At 44.9% G+C, this 14149-nt stretch overlaps 1 protein-coding gene across 4 annotated transcripts in view; it reads left to right on the top strand.

Moving 5' to 3' along the window:
• The first annotated feature begins 589 nt into the window (after positions 1-589).
• The window catches only part of SDK1 (sidekick cell adhesion molecule 1), a 358271-nt gene continuing 344711 nt past the window's right edge, over positions 590-14149 (top strand). For 3 of the 4 annotated variants that reach the window (XM_088147987.1, XM_088147988.1, XM_088147989.1), the window contains exon 1: positions 590-1676. In XM_088147987.1, the coding sequence (XP_088004113.1) occupies positions 1388-1676 (289 nt within the window). In that variant the 5' untranslated portion in view covers positions 590-1387. The remainder of the gene's footprint in view (positions 1677-14149) is intronic. The other variant, XM_088147990.1, reaches the window with a different exon arrangement.

Consider the following 14149-nt stretch of genomic DNA (forward strand, 5'->3'; position numbering starts at 1 on the left):
ACGCAGCCCCTCCAAGCACATCCAGGCAAAGGAAAGGTGCTCTGAAGGCCCCATCCTCAGCTGCTCCCCAGATGGGATGGGAAGAGGAAAGAGCCAAGATTGGGATCTTCTTCCTTCTCCTGGCTCTCTGGGATTGTGCGCGGCAAAACCCAGATGGAAGGAAAAGTGAAGCGGGGGGCAGCCCTTTTCCAAGCTGGCCCGGGAGCGGCTCGCCTGCCCGGGCCGGCGAGGGGTTCGGATAAAAACGGGATGCGCGCGGCTTGGCGACGCGCTGATGGCGCGGGAGTCGCGATCGTTCGCTCTTCTTTTTCTTCTTTTTCTTCTTCTTCTCCTCGTGTTCACAGCTCCGGCGCTGCGAGAGGATTCCTCCTCCCGGCCAAGCCTGCGCAAGAGGGACGCCGCCGGAGTCCAGCGGAGCCCGCCCGGGGGCGACCTGCCCGGCCGCCTCCCCGCCCCCTCGACCGGCGGGCGCGCGTCCCCCGCCCCGGACCTGGCTGGGACGCGAGGGGCGCTCTCCCTCCGCCCGCGCTCCTGCCTCTCCCGCGGGAGGGAAACTCGAGCAGGTCTTCCGCCGCCGCCGCCGCCGCCGCCGCCGCCGCCTCCTCCCGCCGGCGGGTCACTGGTGGCGCATCTCGCCGGGAGAGCAGCGCGAGCGGCGGCGGCGGCGGCTCTTCCAGCTCCAGCTCCAGCTCCAGCTCGGCTCCGCTTCACCTGTAGGCGGCGGGGCTCCTCTAGTCTCCCGAGCCAGGCGAGGCGCCAGCGGGTGGATCCCCCGCGCGTGGAAGGCAGGCAGGCTGGCGGCTCGTCCGGGCGCAGCGGCGGCGGCGGCGGCGGCGGCAGCAGCAGCAGCAGCAGCAGCAGCAGCCCGAGAGTGACCGGTCCCCCGCGGCGCCCGGCCTCGGCGCCCCGCCCGGCACGCCGGACTTCGCCAAGTTCCTACTCGGGCGGCGGCAGCGGCGGCGCCAGCCCGGAGGACGGCGGCGGGCAGGCGAGGCTGAAGCGCGGGCAGGAGAGGCGCGGCTGAACTCGCCGCCGCCGCCGCCTCGCCAGGCAGGGGAGAGCCAGCAGCCACCCGCTTCGCCCAGCCTTGCAGCAGGGAAGGGAGGCGCGCGCCGCGGCGGCGGGGATGGAGCTGCCGCCGCCGCCGCCGCCGCCCGCTTCGCCGCGGTCTCGGGCTCGCCTGCCCGGCGCAACGAGGGAACAGCTCCGCGCCGCGGGAGCCCGTCGCCAGGCGAGTTAAGCAGCCCGCGGCAGCCTCTCCGCCGGGACGACGGCCGGGGTGACGACGACGACGACGGCGACGCAGCCCGCAGGACCGACGCGCTCTGCCTCTCCGCCCGCGGCTCTGGGCGCAGCCGGAGCCCCGGGCGCCCCCCGCCAGGCTGCCATGGGGGGGCGCGGCTCTTCCCAACCCCGGCAACTTCGGGAGGGCGCCGGCGGTCCGCGCCCCCGCGGGAACTCTGCTCGCAGCCCCGCGGCCGAGCCCCCGAGCGCGGCGGACCGGGACGCTCCCCGGCGGAGCAGCGGCGGGCGCGGGCGCGGTCGAGCGCGGATAAAGTTAAACTTCTGCCGCGGCGGCGGCGGCGGCTTCCCCTCCTCCTGCTGCTGCCGCCGCTGCCGGGGCTGGTGGGCGTTCCTCTGGCTTCAGCTCCACGTGTGGCGCGCCCTGGCGCAAGGTAAGCGGCTGAGCGCCCCGGTCTGCGCGGGGCGGGCGCCACCCCGCCGTGCTCGGCTCCCGCCCGGGGCTGCCTCCCCTTCCCTTCCCTTCCCTTGCAGGCGCCGGGGATGAATCTGCAATTCCGCCCCGCCGCACGGAAGCGGTAACTTCTGCCCGCCTCGCCCGAGAGCCGCCGGTTGCCCCGGAAGCTGCGCCGGGCAGGCGGCCGAGACGGGGGCTTCGGAGCTGCTGGCCCGGCTGCCGCCCGGGGGGCCGGGGCGAGGCTGCGCCGGGCGGCGCGCTCCCGGCAGGGCCAAGCGCGGCGTCTCCGCAAGGATGCTCTGCCCGCGGCGTCCCGTCCCCCGCCCAGCCGAGCAGCGCCGGGCGGGCGGCTGGCGAGCCAGCGCGGCGCCGCCTGGGTCCGGCCGCGGGGGCGCCTGGCCGCGGGGCCTGCCGCCTGTCCGGCGACGCGCTTCCTGGGCCTGAGCAGCCCGGCCCTGCGCGCTGCCTCGAGGCTCCGCCGGGGAGCTGGCCGGCCCGGCGCTCCGGGCACCGGCGAGGAGCGAAGTTGCCGGCGCCGCGAAGCCCAGCCTCTGGGGAGGGGAAGGCGAACCCCGCCGCTCGGCTTCGCCCGCTCCTCTCGGAAGCTTCCCGCCGGGCCTACGCGCCCCGCTGCTTCCCGCCCCCCGCTCCCCTCGCTGGGCATGTCCCCCGTCCCTTCTTATCCCGAGTAACGCAAGAGGCCGAAGCTGCAGAGCTTTGCTAAATATTGGCAGGCTTGCTCCAAATCCCTTTCTAATCGTCCCTCAGTGCCCACTTCTCTTTATTTTGTATTACCCCTCCCCCCCCCTTTTTGGATAAATATCATCATGACCTTCTGGAAGATAAATATTTGAACAGATATTTAAACGAGATTTCTCGGAGTCCACAGTGAAACCAGTTTTGTATGCATGTGCTTGAATCAATTAAAATGACCTTTCAAATATTGTTTTTCTCTGGTTGAAGAGTGAAAGTAACTTTCATTTTCCCTGGGAAAGTGCATCTTCTCCCTGATTAGTTAATGCCAGACTGGAGCATTTGGGAGCAGTCTAGACAAAACAAGTCTGCAGTCTGGTGCAACAATAATTTGGAAATAAGACTCAGTATATTCAGCAGAAGTTGCTTGAATGTTCTTCGGACTCGAATATGTTCCCAGAAGTTTTTTGAAGCTTCATTGTTCTGTAGCTTTAAGAAAAGGAGAGGTGCTGTTTCACAGCCATCGAAGATGTTCCTTAGTAGTGCAATGTTATGGCCTGGAAAATAAATGACCTTCTGAATAAAGCTAAGGCCACTCTGAAATGTAACATACTTGTAATGGTCAGCATGCATGCATAGCTGAGCCAAGAAATCACATTTCCAGGGGATAACTGCATTAAGCACTTAGAACTCACTGATGCCAACCTATGGACTAGGGATTCAGCTGCTGGCAGGTTTTGACCAGTGCTCAAGTGACTCAGTGAAACAGGACCGCTTCATTTCAGGAAGTGCTAATGATGTGTTGATTATTATCAAGCATTTCTTTCATAGCTCTCTGAAAACTGTATGATTTATAGAGGAGCACATGGAACAAACTCAACTTGTTCAAATCATGAGGCTGTGTTTCCTTGTCCCCTAAGTTGATTTACATCCCTTATTAGAACTGAATCTTTCAATGAATAAAAGACACCACTGTAATGGAGGTTCACCTTTTAAAGTGAAAGGACCGGAAGTTTTGTGGGTAGTTCCAATGGTTGAATTGGTCAGGAGCCTGGGACTCTTGTAGCAACTCACAATAAACAGACCAACAACATGGCAACTCTTGCTAACAGCTATTAATAAGTCTGTTACAAGCAGCGCTCCTGCACCATCTTGAAAACTAAAGTATTTATGATATAAACTTTGGTGGATTTACAGGAGTCCACAAAAACTTGTCCCATTCATTAGTTTTTAAGGGATCACAAGACTGCCATTTAAACTGTGGAAACGGGCTATCAGATTCATGTCATAAACATTATGACAGGTCACTAGAAGTTTGCATGAATTCTTTTTGAAAAGGAACCAGACATATGGTGATATCACTAAATCTCTCAATAAAATAAACATGGTGGCTTTGACAAATGGTTCAGTATTTCAGAGATGCCTTCCCCAAGCTGGTGGCCTTTGGGGTGAAACTGACGTAATTCAGGTCATCTGGGCGAGAGCAAATTGGCGAAGGCTGTTCCAGGGAAATTCAAGCACGTTTCAGATTGTAGAGATTGTCATCTGAAGTAGAGTAGCATCACAAAATAGTTCAGAGTTTTCATTCCAATGTTGTAGCATTGGCAGAACTCAATAAAATAATTTCTTGCTGATATAGATGAAGTTGTATTGATTTTTACCTATGGGTCTATTACAATCTTAACAGTCCCCCCCCCCCGAAACAATGTGCCTCTAGTTACCTTGTTTCATATAAAGACTTTGGCCTGTTTGGACACATGAGTAGGCTGCTAATTTACAGATCGAGGCTGGGGCCCTTATCTTTAATGCTTGAATATGCTTAATAGGACTTCTGACTCCCCCCCCCCCATTTAAACAACAGCTATCCATACCATATTTGCAATCTGGTTTTGAAATGTTCAGTTTCAGAAGGGCTTTAAGTAGATCCATTAGAAAGTAAAGCATTTGGCTATCTGTAATCAGTGCTGTGGATCTTTGGGTTCTAATTGGCTATAATCTTATAATGCTGAAGTTGGTAAATTGTTCCTATTATTTGTTATGATTAGTGGACTTAATTTGATGATTATGTTAATTTCCCATTAGTTAGCATCTGAAAGAGACTTTGAGATCAATGGGACGAAACCTTAGCTGTCAGATGCGATGAATAATTTTGAGTCTTTTTTGGGTTTACATGTACCAAGCAGATATATTTGAGAATTTGTATTCCCCAGAGTATTTTCAGTGCCCTTTTTTACTAGCACATGTTGTTTACTAACTTTTTGAACAGTTTTTGCTTTCTGCTACTCTCCCTCGCTATTTTGTTTCCCCAGCAGATGAGAGCAGATTTTCATACAAAGTAACTTCCTTCCAAGATGGCCAGAAACTGAGTACTGTGCAAGCATACACAATACAACAATTTAGCATGCACTAATTATAGATTAGTCACATATGTAAGATGCATTAAGCGTGTTGTTACTAAACAGGTTACAAAAAAGAAACAGATACATACACAACTTACTTTGGATGTATTCTGTTGATTAGTCCAAAGTTCTCTCAGATGGCTGTGGGAACCTCTTTGCAGGTCTAAAATTGATTAGAGGCCTTTTGTACAAAGACTTACAAGGAAGATTATTCGAAGCAGTTTATAAAATGTAGAAGATCCAATTTAAATTGATTACAAGTGATGGTTCATCATAAAGCCACGAAGAAAGAATCTTAATCCTTCAACTTTTTAAAAGTTTTTCTTTTGAGTTTATTTTTTTTTTCTAGTGACCACATGCCTCTAGTTTATGGCCAAAATATTGGCATCCCAAGAAGAGGGGGGGGGGCTATTGAGTTACAAGCGTACTTGGAAGAAGCTGGTTATTGAGATTCATTTCAGCCCTGGCTATAACGCAGAAGCCACTTTGGTTGTCCTGATTGAGGACCTTTGCTGAGGGAGAGGCATGAGGGGTGCTGCTGGGTTGATTCTCTTGAACTCTTGCTGGATGGTCTCAGTGGGTTGGGATTTGGAGGCACTGTGTTATGGCAGTGCCGTTCCTACCTGTGGCACCACCATCAACGTGGCAATGGAGGAATTCTGTTTGACCCCGTAAGATATGAGTTGTAGAGACGCACAGGGTTCTTTTCTTTTCCCCCTGCTGTTCAACATCTACACGGAGCTGCTGGAAGCAGTCATCCAGAGAGTTGAAGTTCCATGTTGTTAGCATTTATTTATTTATTTAGAATGCTTTTGTGCCACCTCAATCATTTCACCCTAAGCCCCTTGCGTGAACAACATACGTTAATTACACAACAATTAACAGATTATCAATGTTATTAAATAAATAGTTAGCATAAGCCACAACACACTCATAGTTTGCTAATGCTGATCAACTTCATCTCCCTTTTTCTACCTGGATTAAGATTGAGAGGTTGCACAGGTATTTTGACAGTTGCTTGGGGGCTGTGAGAGCTGGCAAATTGCAACTGAAATCAAGATAAAGGGGATAAGGTGGTTTTCAGGCCTAGGGAGATGGTCTGTACTGGATGTGGGACAACCTCTGAAGGAACAAGTGCCCAGTTGGGGCTTCTTGATTTTGATTTGCCACTAGAGGCACAAGGGGCAAGAAGAGGCCAAGACCCTCCAAACCCTGCCTGCCCTCGCTGATCCTACTAACCTTCCAACATAATTAGCGTAGCAAACCATATACAAGAAGATGGTCCAGAAGTGCAACTGGGGTGGAATGTACCTGCTCGGTTGTTAATCGGGGGTGTAGCGCTACCTTACTGAGACAACCACTGAATGGCAGCAAGAGTTAATATTTTCTATATCTTTTTGCTGCCTTCTAGTGGCCATCTGGATATTTGCCACCCAAATACTGCTGCTCTTGGGCAAGGAAATGGGACCACATAAGTCCCACATAACTGGCCTGAAACTGCTGTGCTGCTTTCCTGTGCGCTACCGGGCCCAGTGTAAGGTGTTGACCTTCGCTAATAAACCCTTATTTACTTAAATACAATGAGAATTGTTAAAGGGACAGGCATATCTTACCAGAGGACATCTTTCAACATACCCTTTTCAATAATAAGCATGTTTTAAGCACTGAAAGATGGCCTAGACAAATTATTTTCTTTGGCACTTAACAACAGGAGCAGAGTTGATTTTTTTAGGGAAATAAAAACACAGTGTATAGCTTTAAGCATTCTTTAATGTAAAACAGTACTTTAATGTTTAAAGAAAGAGAACTTGCCAGGTTTTCTTAGATTAAAGAGATGTTGGTGCAATGTTTTATGACACTTGATCAAATCTTTAATTTAAAATGGTATAAAGAGCTGAATACTTAAAGTGAGATTAATGTTCCATATGCTTTATTAGAACCAGGAAAACTGATGGAAGAGGAACATATTTTTATGTGACAATGGGGCTTTTAAGACATAAAATGTATGAACTGGTGGCATTGGCAAATGTATTAATTTTAATAATTTCATAGAATAGAAACAGTATTTAACACACAGAGGATGAAGAATTTGAAAATAATGCTCAGTTTAAAAATTTGTTATCCAGTAAAAGGCAGAAAAATGTATGAGAAGTCACAGTGTAGCCAAATATACAGTGCAGAAAGGCTGTAGAATTTTTTCCTGACAGGTTGCAAATCATCAGTTTAGAAATTTTAACAGTTTTTTTTGGGGGGGGGGGTTGCAATTCACAACAGAGATTACTTTATTAGTACTTCTTTTCAGATGGTTGCAAAAAGCATATTAATAAGTTTCTTTGAGAGATGTTGTTGAACCAAAATAAAACTGACTCTGGGATGACCTTTGGTACCTGAGAAACATATTTCTACTCACTCTATTAATAGAAAGAAAATATGGAGATAATTTACCTTAATTTTTGTACATTTGTGTTATACTGGCAACAACCTTTCTGGAAACTATATTTTTCAAAATGGCCTGGAATTTTTTGCCACCTCGCCAGCATGTTGGAGAGAGGATGAGTGGAAAGTATCTGATCTCTTGGAGTGGTATTACCCCGGGGGGGAGGGCAATGGGGGAGACAGGTGGAAATGCATAGCCCCTAGAGGTTGGTCTCTCCATTAAGCACCAGCAATTGAGCAATGTTGAAGTTGGCATCTTTTTTTTAAACTAACTTCACACCTGGATTGTAAAAACAAAATTTTCTCCTTGTAGCCAAGATGAATCTGAAGAATTGATGGAGGAATATTATTTCAGCTTTTACTTTGATGAGAAGGCTGATAATAATACAGAAACTGATGTATTGTAATTGTTGAGAAACTGTATGGTATTTATTGTCCTGCAAAACATGAGAACAAAAACTTCTCTAGGTTTTCCATCTATAACACTTAGAGAGGCTTTTTACTTCTCACTGTTTAAGCTCTGTTATGGTTGTGCAGTGGGGATCTGATCTTTATTTTGACTTATGAGCAAGTCAGAAAAATGGACTCTGACTTGCACACGATACTAGTACTAGTGGTACAGATAAGGGTCAGCCCTGTCTGATAATGGTATATAAAAATGAGATAGTGTTTTGTGACTCAGTACACCAATAACGTAGGAACCTTTTGAAGTTTCCACACAATGGTTTATTATTTTTTTTAAAGAGGGAAAATACTTTATGCAACAATAGAAAGCGATTTGGGAGGAATAAGTGATCTTGATCCACTGTTCTGATCAATCATCATTCTGTGAATGCAGCATGCTTTTTTAAACTTACGGGTTTTGACAGCTGTGTGCTTCTTTTGCAGCTTTGGCTAGAGGCAATGCTGTGTATTCTAAAAGGCAAATAATAACATTTCTTGTGAGACCAAATCAAAAGACATTTGGTACCAGATCTCAGAGAATAGAGTAATGGCATTTAGAAAGTCGGCCACTGCAACATGGTTCTCTTTCAAAGATTTGCATAAAACACTTCATTTTACTCAGATACAACAGATTGTTTTTCATTACGCTGGTTCTGAATATTGTGGCTTTTACCACAAACCATTTTAATATTCTTTATGTGCTGCCAATCCATCTGCTAACAGAATAGACAGAATTATTTATTGTAGTAGCCATGATCAGCTTCATGTCCCCTGAATCTGGAAAGAGGGCTTGTAACAGAACAGCCCTAGAGATGACCCTCTAGGCATTACCTAGAATGAATGGCCTTAGGACTTAAATTGAAGTCAGTGAAGTACGGGAAAAGGGAATAGATGCTTTTATCTCCCCGTATTGACTTTAATAACCAGCTTTGTATGGTGATGTTTTTGCCTCTCTGTCCCATTATGCAGCATTCTGGGATGTGACGATCTAATTGACAATTCATCCACTTCTGATTCCAGCGCACAACATCTCTAACGCTGCTTTGAAATTGGAAGGGTTTCTACTTGGTCTATTTAGAGCCTGGCAATGCAGGTAGTCAGGTTGGGGATAGAATTAGCTCCATCTGTTCCTTCTGCTTCGCTCTTACTTTCTGATACATAAAATGATGTGATATCACATAGAAGGGTTTTGCATATTTTTTCAACAGCCTTGCAGATATGGTGTTTTTTTTAATCTAGTCCATACAACGTATTACAAAACTGCCTCCAACTTCCAGATCTTTCTTTAAATTATTAAGGCCAGCAGGGACCTCACAAAGTGACTTAGTGAAGGGTGGTAGTGTTGCTTTAATTATGGCAAAGGGTAGGAGGAACAAGCCAGCGGGTTTGCAGTGGAAAGCTTTCATGGATTGTACATGTTTGGTCCTACCACAGGACCCACGGCCTTCCAGATGATGTTGGCTCCCACTCCTGTCCTCTGATTACTGGCCTGTGACTGGGGAACACAGGCTCCCACAACTACCTTACAGGTTTGGAAAAGAAACTGGTTGCAGCACAACAGGCAGCATCTGTTAAGTCCTTACTACACCATTTGAATACCTAAGACTCAAAGACTTAAGGGATGCCACAGCCCTTCACAGTTCACGTGGTTGTGAACATCCTTGACTTAATAGAATAAGGACATCCTCATATCACTCATTCTTCATTCACAATATATCTTGTTGACTTTTATTCTCCGTCCTTTTCCTTCTGTTGTATATTCTGATTTGCAATGATGGATGTGTTGTATTTATGTACCTTTATATACACATCTGATCTATAATATTAACATTGTCCTAGTCCTGTCCACTTTTGGGAGCGCAGCCCCACCATAAGCATGCAGATGTCCAGGATATCCTTTGCCTGGACAAGGTTGTGCATCCTGCCCTGCGACCTGATCTATGCCTATTATTGCACCTCTCCCTTCCTCATTGCACTCTGGCTTGTTCTCTTTTCCATCTGCCCAATCCATGGCTCATTTTACCAGGAAAGTTGCCCTACAGCTTGGAAGCACAATCTTTTGTTTTCTCCATTTGTGTCCCACTTTCATTCTTCAGTCCGTTCCCCTCACTCCCCTCCTCCCTGGAAACGTTCCCCACCTTGAAATCTGTCCTCCTTCCCCCACTCTGTGCCTGCATTATACTATATTGTAGATAGAAGTGATAAGTCATGGCTTCTTTCTATTTCTCCCAGTGCAGTTTCCCTCTGTCCTATCACATCCTGTTTTTTTTTTTCCAGAGCTTAAACCAGAATTTCAAATTAAACACCATATTGCAGCAATTGGTAGTGTTAACTGGACAGCCCCTCATTTCCCTTCATCTGTTAAGAGGGACAGTTGTCTGTGTAGTTCTGTGAAGGAATAAGATTTTTAATTCTTTCCTACTGGGTGTTTCACCATCGAATTTGTTTGCCCAAGTGCCTTCCCTTTTGCAAAGTTATAAATCGTGTGTACAAACTTACAAATGTATGGAAACCAAGGAAGAGAAAATACATTCTCCAAAGAGACAGGGAAAATGTTTCTAAGAAAAAGAGCTGGGCAGTGGAAAGGTTGAGCTTTCTCCCAGAATTTCATTTCAAATCCCCAGAGATCACTCCAAAAAAACAGCAACCATTTGATTGTGGTCCTGTTACCCTAGCTGGTTTTTTTCCTTGCTATCTGCCTTTGCTGCGTCTCCTTGTAGCACCAAATCTACAACTTTAACAACTACTAGGAGGAGAGGAGACATTTTGCAGGTGAAGGCTGTAATGGAATTCTAGAGGAAGGAGTGGGGAACACCTGCAGTTCCTTTGCAGACAGTTATTTGCTACAGGTAAGTAGAAAATTACATGGTGGTTTTAGAATCTTCACTTGGTGAGAATTGTTAATTTTCAGGATGATTGTAGACAACTTGCATGCTTGAAAGACTAATAATTTGAGTGTACCTGATTATCTTGTCTGTTGTTCAAAGCTAGCATTTGTTACAGAAGAATTGTCTTTAAGACAGGGGCAGAGTTTGGCTCTCCAACTTCCAGTTGGGTAGTTATTTTGTTTTCTTTTCAAAAACCTTGACAGATCTTACCTGAAAAAGATGAAGCCTCCTTGACATTAAGGTTGACTCCTGTTGACTTCATGGACACAGTCATATTGTTCTTTTCCTTAACAAAAGGAAGTGGTTGGTGGTTGATTTGTTGGAGAGCTTTCTCCAGGATAATACTGATACTGGGGGCGTTCTGTCCAACTGTTCACCTGTTGCTCCTGGCCTAGATCCTGCATAATCTTTCAAGATTGGTGGAGTGTGGCTAACTAAAAAGATTTTTCTTCTTATTTCTTATTTTTATAATGGGTTGTTAGAGATATTGTTTTTTTAGGATTCTAAAATGTTACCAAAGATCAAGAAAACTTAGGTTTCTTCATCCTAGCTTTTCTGGAAAGTAGCTAGAATTTAAGCACTTATCTTTCAGATAATAAAGTAGCTCCTAAATACTTATGTTTAGTATAAAATGGGTTGTGAAGTTTGATAGAATTTGTGTACATGTCGGTTAAATGAAAAAAAAATCTGATTAGGAGTTATTGTGTGCAAACTTTGAATAATACCTTTCTTTGAAAATTAGTTCTTTCTTCATCTCTACTCCTACTAGATAAGTCATACTTAAATAATACTTTTGCTTGTCTTAATAGTTTTATGGCAATGGCAGATTTTCAAACAGTTACTGAAAATGCTCCCCCCATTGCCTGATATTCTGTCGATGGGAAGCTCTTTTGAATACCAAAAGCAACAAATGTTCAGACTTCATTTTACAGATGACCAGTTCTGGGTGTCCCAGGGGTTTTAAAATTTGAAGCATTGACGCTACAATATGTTATCACCCATTTGCCCAGAATAGTTGCCAATCTAGTGTTTATCACTCTGTGACGCCTACTTTGAACTGCTGTGCAATATTGTAACTTTATTTCATTTTTCTTTTTGTTGTTACCTTTCTCGCAGAAGCATTTTTTTTTAACACATTACACTTCATAGGCAACCAGGTTGGTGTTGTGTAAAACATCAGAGTTTCGATTAAAATGTGTACATCATGTTTGTTTTAACTTGTATATTATGGACCTTGCTTCATCGTGCTTGCCATCTTTTATCTTTATCTTTTAGAATGTTATTTGATTGTTGTGAACTGCCCAGAGTCGTTGAAAGTCAAGCAGCATACAAGTTTAATAATTTTTTAATTTTTAGTAGTATGGAGTAAATATAACTTCCCTTATTACTTTTTTGTGTGGCCAAAGATCAGTATAATCTAGGGCTAATTTTAAACCTTTGTTTTTAAAATTTCTGTTTAATTAATTTTTCCAGGCATTAAAATATGCAGCTGGTTCTTATAGTAGATCCTTGTTATTGCTGGTATGTGATTGATTTAAACAGGTGCTTTGGTTAGATGCCAGATCTTATCCTAAGTAAGGACACATGTTTGTCTGCTTTTCATCCTGCATATTTATCTTTCCATCTGAAGGTAGCATATTCCATTTAATCTGTTTGGTTTTTCCTTAACAATTACTTTTTTATGCAGTCAAATTTCAGTTGGAATCCATTTGCTATATACATACATACATACATACATACATACATACATACATACATATTCACTATATAGCTTCTTTATATGAGTCTGTTGTTGCTCTAATTCTTTTGTTCCAATAGCCTTTCATTTTGTACCTGGGAAGACAATTCTCTGGCATAGCACTTTCCTTTTGGTGTGATTGAAGAAGTGTTGCACAGGTCAGGCTCAGTTGTGATCACCTCCTTTGTCTGGAACAGAACATCAAACTCATTTACTTAAAATGTTTATGAGCTGAGCTGCTGCATCTAGAAAAAGTGCTTAATGGGGTTTATAGTATAAAGCAAGCTGAAAATTTGGTAACTAATAATAACTTTAAAACATTAAAATCTATGGGAGCAGAACCTAATATTTTGGCCCAGCTGTGCATTTAGTTTTCTTTTTAAAAAGCAATATCACAATTTTCCTAAGCCCTTTTTTGCCTACACTACTGTAAACTGTATAAAAGAAGTAGTTTATATGCTTGCTACTATGGAACTTCTGGTTGTCATTCATTCTGGATTAATGGCATGTTATGTTTACTTCAGAATCATTGCAGCCTGAAACAAATAGACATGATGATGTGGTAAATGATGACATATTCCAGCCTTTATTTCCCCATCTGTCAATTTATACTGATATGGGGTATCCAGCTGTCAGTCAAAGTTGAACATAGAGGGTAATGATATTTACTGAAGATTCATATCGAGGATTGATTTCTATCACATATTCATGTAAGCAGATTAGTTTTCAACATGCTAACATAACAGGCACTCTGTTATTAGTGGAAGAAAATCAATTTCTTCAGTTTCTTTTCTTGCAATGAAGCTAGGTCCAAAACTAAAAATCTTTTTGGTGGAGGGGGGAAAATCACTGTATTTGAAAACAAACCAAGTTGCTCCTCAATTTATCAGTTCTACTTAATATGTCTTCAAAAGGTAATATTAATGTGATGAGAAGTTGAAAGCATTTTTGCTAGATAAATACTTGGCCTAGCTAGAAAAAAATGCTTTCTATCACTTGGGGCCAGCTAAATTAGCTTTATGTATCTTCTGACGTATTTTGTCATATGGTTATTGAAAATGGTGGCCTTCAGGTTGGAGTATAAGTTGGGAAATGTTACTCCAAAAGCAGCAGCTTTTTATGTGTTGCCCACAAATGCTTGACACAACTTGAAGTAAGTGAAATAGCAGGGAAACTGGCTGAAATGGCTGGGTGCCAGAAGGGTGAAAATATTCAGTAAGTTAAGATGCTGAAAAGAGTATTTGCAACATTCTGAAGGGTGCACTGCATGTGATGTTAACAAAGGCTTTCTGGCATAGTTGTCAGTTTTCATCATATTAATTTTGACAGTCTCCTCCTCCCCACTGTTATCTCCACTTTGATCCTTGTTTCCAGAATTGCCGCTGAATGAAAAAGCAACCCAAGTCATAGTTTTCAATCTTGTAGAGCCAGCCAGGGACAATAATTACGATTCCTACCTGAAGCATGACTTGTTTTAATTTTAGGGGGATGAAGATCAAATCCTATGAACCAGTGTGCTTGAGGTACCAGCTCATAGGATTTGGATTATGTATTCTGCTGCTGGCGTAAGGAAGCCATTTGAGCTGGCGGGATAACTCAAACAAAGACATCTGCAAACACTTCATGTAACTTCAGTGCCTGTAGCATCTTGTGGGCTGTGGAAGACTTGATGACTATAACAAGGCAGGTGGTGCAGGCAGATACAGGGCTGAGCTGAAGAATAGGAAGCATCAACCAAACTCTTGGCCAGTTGCCATAGCCAAGTTCTGTGGCAGGATCTAGCGACACTGATGCTGAGCCCTGGAAGCGGCCATTCCCTCGGGCGCAGGCTTCTCTGATGCTGTACAAAATT

This window comes from Python bivittatus, unplaced genomic scaffold, assembly GCF_059951505.1.
Source record: "Python bivittatus isolate LINGU-HERP-01145 unplaced genomic scaffold, Pbiv_v1 ctg000560_np1212, whole genome shotgun sequence".
Classification (NCBI taxonomy): Eukaryota; Metazoa; Chordata; class Lepidosauria; order Squamata; family Pythonidae; genus Python; species Python bivittatus.